Raw genomic sequence first — 14,767 nt, forward strand, 5'->3', positions numbered from 1 at the left:
ATTCTACTCGTCCTAATGCGTTCCCTCTTTTCCCATAGAAAAAGTTTTCTTCACTTTTTCCACATGTGACTATAAATATGTGTGTACTATTATATGTATTCAAACAGTCCTCTTTTTGCATGATTCCTGTATGCACGGATTTCAGTTAGCATGGTTAGTTAATATCAGTCCTCCGACCACGTGGTTTATATTTCAGTTATCCTGGTATACTAACTAAAGATTATCCCACTAAAGATGAAAGTGCAGACAAAAAGTGACAACTCTAGGAGTGAAATTCAAATTGAACATAAATGGGGTGTGGAAGAAATAGCTGACTGTGCGAACGCTGATACTGTCGCTGTTCCAGAGACTCTAGATACACAGCCAGAGGTCTCAGTGAAGGTGAACTTCTTAATATTAATGAAGTGCTTATGTCTCATAATTACCAAACATCAACAGTTATTTTTAAAATCTTTATTTATTGATTGGTTTTTAGAGAAAGAGAGAAACATCCATTTGCTGTTCCACTTATTTATGCATTCATTGATTGATTCTTGTATGTGCCCTGGCCAGAACAACAGTTATTTTTTAAAACAAAGATTAAAATAAATGTCAATCTTGGTATTCATTGGGAAAGCCAGCTAAAATGATCATCAGAAAATAAAGATATTACTTTTACAGCACTTTTCTTTTTAACATAAAAAGGAAAATAATTCTACCCCAACCAGTAAATTTTCTTAAGAATGGGGATGTTACTATTCTCTTGTTATTTACTGGGTTACTGGGCCCTTCGTGAATTTATGTTTTTCATTTGACAAATGAGGATAATTCTAATCTAGCAGGGTTGTTTTTTGAAGGTAAAAGAAAATCTATGTAAAGTACCTGTGACACAGTAGGTCATAATCTGAGTTGGTGATGTTTCATTAAAATAACCCTTCTGCCTATAGTGTAAAAAATGTGAAAGACATCAAAGGGATGGAGTTCTGCTTCATCAATTAATATAGTCATACATTATACTAGTTATTGAGTATCCTCTGTGAGTCAGGAACTGTCCTAGATCCTGGGGAAATGGTGAGCATTCATCCCTCTCTCTTCCCCCAACCCAGTCCTTGTCCAGTGATGTTTAAGAGGGCCAGACTAACAGGTCTTTATTTTCATTCTTCATGTTTCATGCTGACAGATTCCTTTCAAGTATGAAATAGATTTTTTTTTATCTCCTTTGTTCACAGTTACAAGATAATAAAACCTTCCTAGCAATGATAAACCATGTCTTGAGTGTGGATGGGTTTTACTTTTCAACCACATACGACTTGACCCATACTTTGCAGCGTCTGTCCAACACTAGTCCAGAATTTCAAGAAATGAGTCTCTTGGAAAGGGTAAGCTTAATTGTCAGGTATTTTTGCTTATTTGGATTTCTTCCATAAAAATATATATTGCTTTTTCTGAATCTTGGCTGTATCAGGATTATGTATGGGGCTTTGAAAATTACCATGTTTTAGATATATGTCAATTCCCAATTTAGGACCCCAGTCTGTATGTTACACAGGATTGAGAACCATGATGTAGTCAGAAATGCAATATAAAGTACACACATTGGAAATCCCTTAGCTCTAGGTGTTCTACAGTCTTACAGATATTAATAACATAATTAGATATTAATACTTATAAAATAGATGTTCTAACAGGTAGTGAGTGTTCTTTCTACAGTGGAATTACAGTTTTTGCAGCTGGGAAAGCAACTTATTGACTTAAGAACTTGCTTTTTTTATTTAAGATGGGTTGTTATTGTTACTATTTTTTTTTTTTAAAGATGAGTATATCTTTAAAACTGGACCTCAAATTATCTCGATTTATAAGTGCTGCTATTCAGGTACCTGGATGATTGTTGTCTTGATTTTTTATTAACAAACCTTAGTTGTGTTTAGGCAGCAGAGAAAATTTAAAAGGTTGCTGTCAGTCATGAATTAGGTTGGACCATAAGAAATTGCCAGTAATTGACCAGTTTTGACCAATAAAAATGATAATTTCATTTAGTTGAACTTAAATCAATGTTTTAGTTGATTGGCGTTATTAAGATTTCATACTCCAATCTAGTACAGTTTATGTAGGTTTGGCTGTAAATTCAGATGTAAGCTAAGCAATCAAGAAGTTTGGTTTTTAACTACAAAGAAACTGTTGCTTTTTAAAGCAGTTGCTACCTTCTGATTCTGCATTTGTCCAATGTCTCTCAGATGCCTGCTGTGGACCAGGCACTGTATTAGCCACATAGGGACAAGAATGAACTGACAGGCCCTGCAGTCTCCTGGGGAAGCAAAGCCCAGGCAATCACAGAACAAGGGCCACTTGCTGCCGGGGCAATTTGTGGCAAGTGTAGCAGGTCCTGAAGGAAGGGTCTCACTCTTGTCTGCGGAAGGCAGGGACGGCTTTACAAATAGAACTTTTGAGCTGAAATTGAATGGTGAATAGTCTTAGTTGTCAGGTGACAACGGGAGAAGGAGGTTCCAGGCAGGGATGGTGACAATATTGGGCTAAACTGAAATAGAAGCCGTCACATCTGGGAATGGGGAAGGAATATTTTGTCAGCTAATCAAAAGAGTTGTTCAAGTTAACATAGGGAATCACAAAAGTGATAAAGGTACCATCTATGCTTTAAATGTTTTAGCTTCACGTGAAATTTTACATGGACTGGTCGGTTTTTGTTTTTTGTTTTTTTTATGTAGGACCATAGGCTTCTCTTTGTTTTTGGTTCCTTGATTCCTAATTGTCTTCTCTGGATAAATTACATCCATAACACTTTCTAGTTTGAATGTCTAAAGATTCTGACACAGAGCAATCTGTTTGCAGAATCTTATAGATTTTCATGGTGCCATTCCCACTTCTAATTCAGCAGCAGCTTTATTTCAGCAGTTTGCTTTTTATCAAGTTAAATTCCAAAACATTCAGCTTTATAGAAACAGCAGCTTGTTTTTAAATCATATTTCATTGATTTATAAAATATTTCGTGTAACAATAACAAGTTCAGTTGGCACAGACCAAAGCAAACACACACCTGAATCAATCTTGGGAAGTGTACCATCCACCTGGTTATAGCCAAGCGCAAGAGCCACTCCCTGCAATCTCAACTCGTGGTCATGGGGATGGGGGTGGGGGTGGGAGTAGCGTGTCAGTTGGTGTGTTTTAGGGTCTAGTAATAATTAATGTCGTTTTTAAACATTCGTTTAAAATCTTGCTTGGCGTTGACTTGTATTGACATAACCTTCAAACACGTGGTATCTACGGAACGTGTGAAGTGCAATTAACAAGTTTTGCTTGAAAAAGTTTGTTTGGTTTGGTTTTTGTTGCAAAACTAGGGCTAAGAAGATGGCAGATGAAGAGCATATTCGGCACTGCATGCTTTACGAGTTCCAATTAGGAAGAAAAGCAAGTGAGGCTGCAAAAAACATCTGTAGTGCTCTTGGTCAAGATGCAGTTAGCGCCAGAAAATGCCAGCGTTGGTTTGAGAAATTTCGCGAGGGAAATTTTTTGTTAGATGACAAGAGTGGTCGAGGCCGTGTGTCCAATTTTGATCAAGAAGCTCTTCAAGCTCTTTTGGTGCAAAATCCTCAAATTACCCAACAAGAGCTTGCGACAACTTTAAATTGTTCACAAAAAACAATTTCCAATCAATTGCGTGCACTTGGCAAAGTCCAAAAGGTTGGAAAATGGGTTCCTCATGAGTTGACCGACAACAACCATAATCAAAGAGTCACAATTTGCAGTTCGCTCCTCTCTCGTCAAAACCGTTTGCCGTTTTTAGAGCAAATTGTTACCGGAGATGAAGAATGGGTGCTGTATGTTAATTTGAAAAGGTGGCCTCAATGGTTGAACAAAAATGAGGCTCCGCAGCCCACACCAAAACCTGACTTGCATGCGAAAAAAGTGATGTTGTGTGTTTGGTGGAATTTTAAAGGAATTTTTCATTATGAACTTTTACCATCTACCCAAACCATTACAAGTGCAGTGTATAGTGCCCAATTGGAAAGGTGAGCCCAAGCTTTAAGAGAAAAAGAACCCGCGCTGATTAATCGGAAGGGCGTAATTCTTCACCACGATAACGCACTACTGCATACTGCAAGAATCACTGCTGAAAAACTGCGCCAGTTGGAATGGGAAGTTCTCCCTCAACCTGCATATTCTCCTGATATTGCCCCTTCCGATTACCATTTGTTTCGTTCTTTGCAAAACTTTCTTCTTGGAAAAAAATTTAATAATGAAGAATGCCTCAAAAATGCATTGACCAAATTTTTGGCATCAAAATCACAAGAATTTTACAACAGAGGGATTAAAATGCTTCCTGAGCGTTGGGCACAAGTAGTAGAAAACAACGGCAACTATATTGTTGATTAAATTTTGTTGTATTGTTTAAATAAATTCTATTTTAAAAAAGTATTAGAAAACGACATTAATTATTACTAGACCTAATAGAATGGAGAGAATTGGTTAATCTCCTGAGTTGTTGAAGGAGCTGCTTCTGTATTAAGTTTGAACATCAGAATGGCCAGAGAAGAGATCAGAGAGTTAAGTGGGGGCTGTCAGATCCCAGGCCTGGTGAGGCCATGCGAAGCTTTGGCTCTTTAATGACAGAGAGCCAGCGAAGACTTCTAGCACACAGGAGACTGACCTACCTGTCGCGTTAGGATTGCTGGCAGCATGTGAGGGACCAGAGGGAGGGCAAGGCCAAGACTTGCCTTCGTTAGTTGGGCTGGAACCCGGTGCTGCTGAGACGGTGGGAGGAGGGATGTAGAAGAGAGAGGATTTGGAAGAAGACTTAGGACTAAATTGACTAAAAATATGAGAAAGAAAGATCCTGAGAGGACTCCCAGGCTTCTGGGAGCAGCACTGGCTTGAGGCAGTGAGGAAGGAAACCCCGAGGAGGAGGACCAGATTTGAGGGGAAGAGTTTTGTTTGGAGCCTGCCAAAGCCTCCAGGAGGAAACATGGATTGTCACAGTTTTTTTTTTTTTTCTGTAGAAACTCACCTTGCCAAGAGATGTTTTATTAATTGTAAAACTTCCCTCTTAGGCAGATCAGCGGTTTGTATGGAATGGTCATCTTCTGAGAGAACTTTCTGCACAGCCAGAGGTAATGTCCACTAAATAAATCCTGCTTGTTTGTTACAGCCCAAGTTTTAATTGCATACAAAGTGTAAATGGCTCCCTAATCACCAAAGATTTGGGTAAATAATTCTAATTTAACTGTTTATGACTATTAAACTCGAGTCAGGTCTCCCACCTCACATTGTTGTATCTCCTGTAGGAGCCTTAAGTAAAAAGACTGTTTTTATAAGTAACAGGGAGATGATGGGTTTTAGTGGACGAATAATGGAGAAATGAGGGGCAGGAGCCTAGACCCAGGCGAGTGGAGAGCTCTGCATGGGCCTTCCTGTGGGGATGTGATTCCATAGGCGTCACCTTCCTCTGTCCTCCCTTTATACAAATGAAGTCCAAACAAGGACGCATAATATTGTCACCTGGTTAAACAGATTTGCCATGGCTTTATTTGTTGCCATGTGCTTTTCTTTTGGGGACAGGTAGTTTGAGCTGCAGACAGCTAGTGTGGGCACCTCTTTCCCCAGAGGGGTGGAGTTGTTGGAGACAGACTGGGAAGGAGGGAGGGGGATGTTCTGCACCTGGAGTGGTTTCATTAGTGTTCCGAACTCGGAGTAGTCAAGCGCAAACAATTAGAGCACTTCTTGAATTTTCTAGTTGAAAAGATGTTACATTAGAGAAATTTCTTTAAAATTAAGTTGCCTATAAGATTACTACCTTGTTTATACTCTTATGTTACCTTCTCCTGTGTGAATACATTTTATATAGCGCTGTTTGTTTACTTTTAAACTTTATATAGTGCTGTTTGTTAACTTTTAAACTATATTCCCAAGTGTAATGTATGTCTTCATTTCAGGTCCATCGGTTTGCTCTCCCAGTTTTACACGGCTGTATCCTTACATGATACTACTATGGTTCTAGCAGGCTTTATTTGAATACTGTTACCAGGCAGATTTAATGACAACCTCAAATATTGCATGAGGAGATCTCAAATATTGCAGAATAAAATCAAAAGCAATTCTAATTCTGTAATTATCTAATTGTAAGTTTACTTTAAAAACTATTCTTTATCATAGAGATTATAATAAAAGGAGGGAAGGAACATGAGCTGGCTGTTGAAAGACAAGCACTATATGCTGAGTGCCTAGAATCAGTTGGTGTCCTGCAGAGACCGAGGTGATCAGGAATTCCTGTCTAGGCGATTTTGGAATAGTTTATTCATAAGGAAATAATATTGTCACAGGCTTAATCTAAAGCTTTAAGTAAATGTAATTTCTTGATTAGAGGTATAGTCACAAGTTTTGCACACACACAGAGAGATCAACAAGATCCAAGGCAGGCTCATGCCTGGAGCAGAGAGAGTGGCGGTGTGATCAGAGAAGTAGCTGTGCCCAGATTATGCAGGGCCAAAGGGGCGTGCCTTTTACTTCAGCCATGATGAGGAACTATTGGGATCTAAACAGGGTTGCATGATAAGACGGGCCAAAGGAGAGCAAGGGAGGATGCAAGGAATTATGAGGAGGCAGCCTCGGGAACCCAGGGGATGGCAGTGTTGCCTAGGACTTAGAGGATAGCAGGTATGGCGGTGAAAATGAGCGGGTCCTAGGCATATTTTGCAGGCAGAACTAGTGGGATTTTCTGACAAATTGTACATGGGATATGGAAGAGAGAAGCTTTCTGAAAATCTACTTTTTTGATGAGACTACATGGAAGGAAGCCTCCACTGAGGTGGGGAAGAGCCTGGAGGTGGGAGGGAGGCCGAAGAGTGGTCAGGGTTCCATTCGGACATGTGAAGCTTGAGATTCCTGAGACATCCAGGTAGGTTTAGTCATACCCCGCTCCTCTCTTCATACACGTAGTCTCTGTACGTTACGTTTACTTAATGCAGTGAAGTCATTACTATGCACTCGTGTTCTATTAATGGAAAGTACTTCGATTGGATTCTCATCTCGAGGAGGAGTTGCTTCAGAGCTGGCGTGCGCTATTACGTGAGAGGTAGGATTAATTTCATCCACATGCTGCAGTTCTGCCTTATATCTGTCACTACTGAATGTTTTGTTTTAACAGTGATATGAATGTTTTGTATTTTACTTGTCTTCTTTATCATTTGAAAGCCTCAATAGATATTTATCTGCTGCTTCATTATAATAATTCGGTAGGTCTTCTGTGCCTTACTCTGTTTCTTCCTGCTCTAAGAGGTGCCGATCATGTTATTTGCTGGATGTGTGACAGCAAGCAGAACTCCTTGTGTAGTTTCAGTAACCTGAAATCACAGCAGAAAATATTTTCTCTTATTATTCTTGGCTTCTTTGTATGCATTAAGCTACACATGTGACTTTATGCCTTCAACTTTAAAGATTATATTTGTTCTCTAGGCTTTATACTAGCATCTATTAGCTTTCTGGTCATGTGTTAATGCATTTGTTTTTATAAGTACTTTTCCACTAATTTGAACTGACTTAATTCTCTCCAAGTTAAACTGAATTAGTGAGTTTCTGGTGTGTTTCTTATGTGATAAATATAGTTAATTTAATTTTTTCCAATTTAGGGATTGATTCTGAAGGCCACGCAGCTAACTTTGTAGAAACAGAACAAATTGTGCACTACAATGGAAGCAAAGCTTCCTTTGTCCAGGCAAGTGAACATGTTTGTGGGCGGGCAGCCAGCTGAGCTGGCCTTTCTGCCTGGGTCATGATTTTGTCACAGTGGAATTTCTCTGCTCCCCTCCTTTTAAAAGTAATATCTGTCTACAATGTGGAACAAGTTCACCCAAAACAAAGGTATTCCGTTAGCCTGGCAAGCCTGACACTTTCTGGCATTTTCTGCCCTTGAATTAGTCCCTAAAGGAGAGGGGTAGGCACACGAGGTGCAGCGGCTATGGAAACGGAGTCACCTTTCAGCCGAATTCTTTAGGCTTATTCAGGGCAGTGATGCTGGGACAGTGGACTCTACCTGCCCGACTTCATTGTGAGATAATCTCCTTTCTCGCTGCCTCCCTTAGGAGTTGTGGATCACTTGCTATTCCAGAGCATTAGTAGCTAAACATATACGTTCACAGACATATTCTTCTGAGAATGAATACAGCCATTTTCCAGTTTTATTATAATGCCAAATTATTTAGCAGACATAACTTGTTAATTTTTACTCCGATAAATTGATTTTAGAATTTAGGGAAACACTAAACTGTGTACTACCTTAGCACCATGCATATAAAATCAGAAGCAGAAAAGGGCCTTTCAGATGTATTCCCACAACATATGAATTTTAGGTTAGGAGCAGGCACACATGGACTTCTTTCATAGTTGGTAGGTTGTATATATATTTTTCCTTTGTAGTGTTTGATATGTATAAACCCTGACAGCATGTAAGCTGAGAGAAACAAGTTTGCGTGTATGTTTTGTTATTGTTTTTTCTTTTTTCTTTTCACATTTCTCTTTTCTTTTAGACTCGAGGATCAATACCAGTTTTCTGGTCTCAAAGACCAAACCTCAAGTACAAACCACGGCCACAGATCAACAAAGTAGCAAATCATGTATGTATCTTCCATGCTTTCCTTACTGGCTAAAAATAGCTTATTAGCATTTTAATTTATATAAAGAGCACATATTTATTCCTCGTAAGGCAGAATCCAGCATCTTTGAGGTCTTTCTCCTTGGTCCTGGCACATAGTGAACCTAAACCAAAGTGTATAGGTGGCATGTTGGAAATACAGAAGAATAAGCTACAGTTGAATGCTATCACAAATTTAGATTTTAGAGATTTCAGTAAGAACTGCAACTATGTGGTATTTAGAGTATTTAGTGTGTTCTATTTGATTCTGTGCTCGACATTAAAGTAGCAATATTGCATCTTGGAGTAGAGGGGCTTATAATTGCTATTGACTACTTGGTACTTAGAATATCTAAAAGACATTTTTCTATAGAGGATATTTAAGGAGATACTTTACATCACCTTATAAGTATTCTTATAGTGTCCTCTAGTAAACGGAATAACTCTTCTTTTCTTCTCTAGATGGATGGTTTCCAAAGGCATTTTGATTCACAATTAATTATTTATGGAAAACAAGTCATACTCAATCTGGTATGTTTCTTACTTGTTTCTAGGGGAGCAGAACAAACTTTTTTTTAACCTAACATAAAATTCATCACCATTTTTAATTGTGCATTTTAGTGACATTAAGCATGTTGTGCAGCCATCACTACTGATCATTTCCAACTTTTCCTTATACCAAACAAACTCAGTGTCCATTAAACTTAGCTTCTTTTTTTTTTTAAATATATTTTATTGATTTTGTATGGAGAGGAAGGGAGAGAGATAGAGAGCTGGAAACGTCGATGAGAGAGAGTCATCGATCAGCTGCTTCTTGCACACCCCCCACTGGGGATATGCCCGCAACCAAGGCACATGCCCTTGACCGGAATCGAACCCGGGACCCTTCAGTCCCCAAGCCGACGCTCTATCCATTGAGCCAAACCGGTCTCGGCTAAACTTAGCTTCTTATTATCTGTCTCCCTTCAGCCCAAGTAACTCTGATCTACTTTCTTATATTTATAAAGTTGCCTGTTCAGATAATACTTGTTCCTTTGTGTCTTGCTTATTTCACCTACCATAAATTTGTTAAGGTCCACTCATGTCAGCATGTATCAGAATTTCATTCCTTCATTGTATGTGTGTACCACAGCTTGTTTATCCATTTATTCATTGATGGACATTGGATTGTTTTGAACAGGGGTGTAAGAATTCCTGCTCTCAATTCCTTTAGCTATATACCTAGGAGTGGTTTTTTTCTTGATTGGACGTTTTCTTGATTGCTGTAAACCTTTGTTTTCCAGAGCTCCTAAAAAGTTGGTTCAGACAGCTTCTGGTATAGGGAACAAGAGCTTAGAGCTTCCTGGTCCTCCATTTTGCTGTCACTCTCTCCTTTTTAAAAAAATTATATTTGTATTTATTGATTTGAGAGAGAGGGAAGAGAGAAAAAAAAAAGTTGATTTGTTGTTCCACTTATTTATGCATTCATTGGTTGGTTCTTGTATGGGTCCTGACTGGGATCAAATCTGCAACTTTGGGACAATGCTCTAGCCAACTAAGCTAGCTGGCCAGACATCACTCTCTTTTTTAAAATAAATTTAAAGCTATAGTGTTTTTAAATTTTTTACAGGTTAACCAGAAGGGCTCAGAGAAGCCACTTGAACAGGCATTTGCAACAATGGTGTCCTCCTTGGGAAATGGAATGATCAGGTACCTCACTATAAATTTGTTGCAGGTCTTTTTGGACTAGATGTTTACTTGCACATATACACGGGTATATAGATCACACATCCTGTATAATAAAAGCCTAGTATGTTAAGTGCCTGACCATTCAACCAGTCACTGTGATGCACACTGACCACCAGGGGGCAGATGCTCCAATCGGTAAGGTTAGCTTTCTGCTGGGGTCCGACAGATCAGGACTGGGTGAGATGGGCCAGACACACCCTGGAGCCCTCCCATGGTCCCTCCCTGACCCCAATCGTTATCAGATACTTAAGAGACACACATCTTTTCAATGTTGAAAGATGGGGTCCCATGGCCTGGCCTGCGCCCTCTGGCAATCAGGGACCCCTCGGGATGTCGAGAGCCAGTTCTGGCCTGATGCTCTCAGGCCAGGCCAAGGAACCCTACCGGTGCCCCAGTCCGGTTGGGTCATGATTTTGTTGGCTTGAAAATTTCTGGCATAATTTCTGGCATAATTGCAGAAGAACTTCTTAGCAGTTGAGTTTAATTTGAACTTTGCAAAAATTGAGTCCCTGATTAAGATCCCCTTCTAGAGAAGCTCTGCATCACTATGGTCATTAGACCATGAATTACATTTCCTCGTGATAGCTTCGTGAGGTCTCTGTGGTCACAGCCCCCTCATGAGCTGGAGCACTTCACTCCGGCATGGTGGCCTTGTCTGAGCAGCAGCGGGCCTCTCCTGTAATTCACCACCAGCAGTTGCAACCTCTGTGTAGCCTTGTCAACAGAGAGCTTTTCCGAGATCAGCGGTCGCCTGTGGAGAGGTGCAGGGTAATGAGTCAGCCCATCTGGGCTTTCCGTGGCAGGAGGGGGGCTGTGCTCTGGTAGGAAGGAGTCACAGACATGCAGAAAACCTTCCGAAGAAATAGTGCTGGGTTATTTGGAGTTCAGCGGTAAACTAATATACTTAAAATTATTATATTTTCTGTTATATTATCAAAATAAAACGATGTAACTCCTTAGAAGATATGTGATCTAGGTGCCACTGAACTACTTACATTCTTACATTCTTTGAACAAGTCTAGAGCTATTCCTTCTGGTCAGAGCACTCCAAAAATAACTGTCACAGTGTCACTTTTATTGGAGCTGTCACTGAAAATGCTTCCCTCACTTCCATCTTCCCAGTGTTAAACCTCTCAATTGGTTAGCCTCTATTTTCATACTTATTTCTAGTTTTGTTTCTAAATTTTCACCTGCAATTACAGAAGTGATAGGAGACCCTTTCTTGACCTGCTTACAACAAGCCCACAGTCTGGGAGGCCCGTCAGTTTCTCAGGCCAGAGGTGTCACTGAGAGCAGGCACCTCCTCTGAATTGTACTCTGCAATGAGTGCAGTGTCCTTCCAGTCCTACCCTGGGGCTCAGCTTGAGCCTGAGAGGGAAGTTAGGCAAAATGAGACATGTGAGGATCTTCGTGTCCGTGGTGCTAGGTCCTCTGTCCACTCTTCCCCCCTTAACCGTCAGGAATTGGTTCATGATTTTCCCCTCTCGAGGGGCATTTTTCAGCTCTGATAGGCTGCCTTCACTGATAACACTGAAAAGATGTGTGTCTCTTAAGTATCTGGTAACTGAATACAGTCCATCAGAGTAACGAACAGGAAAATTTTATCTACCGTGTGTGTGATGCATAGATATTGGCAAAGGGAAATTTATTGCTAGTATGGTCAGTAACTGACCAGAGTGGAGGCCATTCTGCCCGTTCTTCCCTGGTACACACCACCACCTAACCGTTGTGAACATTTGAATCACTTTGGAAAACAATGCAGTGGGACCCTCTCCTCTGCCCGTGGGGGTGAAGAGTAAACGTGTGCCAGATACTCAGTCGGAGAGGGCTCCTTCTGTTGCACACCTGGCTGCTGCACCTTTGCTCACTCCTCCCACGCTGAGCCAGGCTGCTCTGCTCTCTGAGGCCTCAAGAGGAGCATGCGAAGGAGGAGTGGGTGCGTTTTCCCTCTGTAGGTTACGAGCTAGAGGAGGTGGGTGTAGCACAGTGTAAACCTGAGGGAAGGGGCATGCTGTCCCAGGATAGCTGTCCCAGGATAGCTGTGATGTAGATGCAGTGTTTCCCAAACTTCTGACATATGGGTACCCCTTCTATAATTTCCATAACGCTGTGTACCCCTTGTACTCATGAGAACGTAGAATTAGGCGCAGCTAAGCACGGTGCAGTGCATATCCCCACCAAACTCCAGTGCAACGCGTACCCCCACCAAACTCTTCCCGTACCCCTGGGGGTATGCATACCACACTTTGGGAAACACTGTGAGGACAGTCGGCTAGAAAGGTGGTGTTGTTAGAGGGAAAGTGAATAACCTTTGGTCAGTTTTGAATATCTTTTGTTTTGGTAGATACATTGCCTTTGACTTCCATAAGGAATGTAAAAATATGAGATGGGATCGACTAAGTATTTTATTGGATCGGGTAGCAGAAATGCAGGATGAATTAAGGTAAGCTATCTGATTTCCCTGTGGAGGTCGTGGGAAGGGGTCTGTGTAGATATTAATCACATTTATTCATTGTCTAGCAAACTTACAAATGCACTTCCCTGGGTTGACAGTACTTCTCCATACTTCCATTATTTTTAGAATTTTCTTGTTGTTGTTTTTAATATTTTTTATTGATTTAAGAGAGGATGGGAGGGGGAGAGAGAGATAAAAATATCAATGATGAGAAAGAATCATTGATTGGCTGCCTTCTGCACTCCCCACACTGAGGATAGAGCCTGCAATCCAGGCATTGCCCTGACCAGGAATCGAACTGTGACCTTCTGGTTCACAGGTGAATGCTCAACCACTGAGCCATACCAACTGGGCTAGTCTTTTTTATATTGAAAAGATGAGACTTTATAATTTAGAAATATTTTTTAAATTCTTAAGAATGACCCATAACGGTATTTTTGTTTTTATGAATTATCTTTCACACATTTATAATTTTTTACATAATTGAAGTTTATACTGTTTAATATTCAGTTGTTTTCACTAAACATTCCGTTACAGATTTGTGTCATTAGCCTTTCTAGTCCTTGCAAGGACGGTGTTTAATGGCATTCTGTGTTCCCTGTGTCACGGTACAGTTTCAGTTAAATGCTTTCCTTGGTTAAGTATTTGGTTTGTTTCATTTTCTCTTCCTGCCATAAAAGGTGTGTTGCATTGAATCACTCTGAGTGTGTATATTGTTAACTTTTTAAAAAAATACATATTTTATTGATTTTTCACAGAGAGGAAGGGAGAGGGATAGACAGTTAGAAACATCGATGAGAAAGATACATCGACCAGCTGCCTCCTGCACACCCCCCACCGAAGATGGAACCTGGGACCTTTGAGTCCACAGACTGACACTCTATCCACTAAGCCAAACCGGTTTTGGCTATACTGTTACTTCTGTTAAATTATTACCTAAAACAAATTCTTGAGAGTAGAAATTAATGGATTAAAGGGTCTGAATATCCTCATGGCATTTTTGTGTGTGGGTGTTTACCGTGTTATTTACTGTGTTGTCCACAGGTTTACTGTACTCTGTGCATATGCCAGTCTTTACTTATTTTAAAGCCAGCAGAAGGAATGGAGACCATTCTGTCTGCCTTAATTAGTATTATCCAGTACTCATCGCATGCTGTTCCATGCAGTCTGCCAAGCACTTTGACCTCTGTGTGCTTTCTGCATTATCTCACTCACACCTTCAAGCAGCCCAGGGTGGTGCTGTCACCTCCATTTTGTAGATGAAAAAATTTAGGCTTGGAGAGATTAGGTTGATCATGTAAAGTCACAGTCAGATGCTGAAGGCTAACAAATAAGTTGCTTGCTGTCAGAGTTGTGTGTGTCGGATTCTCTGAACAGATTGTTAACAATGCAGGAGACTCAGGACTGGAGACCAGGTTGGCTCCAGTGCAGACATCCGGTGGTTAATGGGAGAAAGGGAGGCTGATTCTTCAAATAATACCCCATTACACCTTATAAATGTTGTATTATTTGTTTTAAGAAAGGATTTAAAAATGTTTTTAATGCACAACACCCAACCCTTGCTTTAAAAATTCTCAGTTCTTTTAACCCCAAGGCCAGCCATCTTCACTTTGAACAAACAGCTCAGGGAATCCTGACATGGATAGCACAGGGCTCGTGCTTTCAGACATCCTGACACATGGAACGGAGGGGGGATGATTATGTCAGGGGAAGCCTCCTCTGGCCTTAGGGAAGCATGGTTGATGCCATGGCAACCTTTATAATCTCCAGCTGAGCTTCCTCACAGCTCTTGCTTAGGTCAGAGGTCGGCAAACTCATTAGTCCATAGAGCCAAATATCAACAGTACGATTGAAGTTTCTTTTGAGAGCCAAATTTTTTAAACTTAAACTTCTAACGCCACTTCTTCAAAACAGACTTGCCCAGGCCATGGTATTTTGTGGAAGAGCCACACTCAAGGGGCCAAAGA

General features: G+C 40.5%; 1 protein-coding gene across 10 annotated transcripts in view; it reads left to right on the top strand.

The window, feature by feature from the left end:
- SACM1L (SAC1 like phosphatidylinositide phosphatase) overlaps positions 1-14,767 on the top strand; it is a 37,738-nt gene that overhangs the window by 14,541 nt on the left and 8,430 nt on the right. For 5 of the 10 annotated variants that reach the window (XM_036432065.2, XM_045579494.1, XM_045579495.1 and 2 more), the window contains 9 exons: positions 1,209-1,358; positions 5,043-5,102; positions 5,925-5,958; positions 6,962-7,063; positions 7,617-7,702; positions 8,514-8,600; positions 9,080-9,148; positions 10,227-10,306; positions 12,690-12,788. In XM_036432065.2, coding sequence (XP_036287958.1) covers positions 1,209-1,358; positions 5,043-5,102; positions 5,925-5,958; positions 6,962-7,063; positions 7,617-7,702; positions 8,514-8,600; positions 9,080-9,148; positions 10,227-10,306; positions 12,690-12,788 — 767 coding nt within the window. Of the gene's footprint in view, positions 1-234; positions 382-926; positions 1,051-1,208; positions 1,359-5,042; positions 5,103-5,924; positions 5,959-6,961; positions 7,064-7,616; positions 7,703-8,513; positions 8,601-9,079; positions 9,149-10,226; positions 10,307-12,689; positions 12,789-14,767 lie in introns of all 10 variants that reach the window. The other 5 variants (XM_036432063.2, XM_036432064.2, XM_036432062.2 and 2 more) reach the window with 3 other exon arrangements.

Source organism: Pipistrellus kuhlii, unplaced genomic scaffold, assembly GCF_014108245.1.
Source record: "Pipistrellus kuhlii isolate mPipKuh1 unplaced genomic scaffold, mPipKuh1.p scaffold_m20_p_11, whole genome shotgun sequence".
NCBI classification, from domain to species: Eukaryota; Metazoa; Chordata; class Mammalia; order Chiroptera; family Vespertilionidae; genus Pipistrellus; species Pipistrellus kuhlii.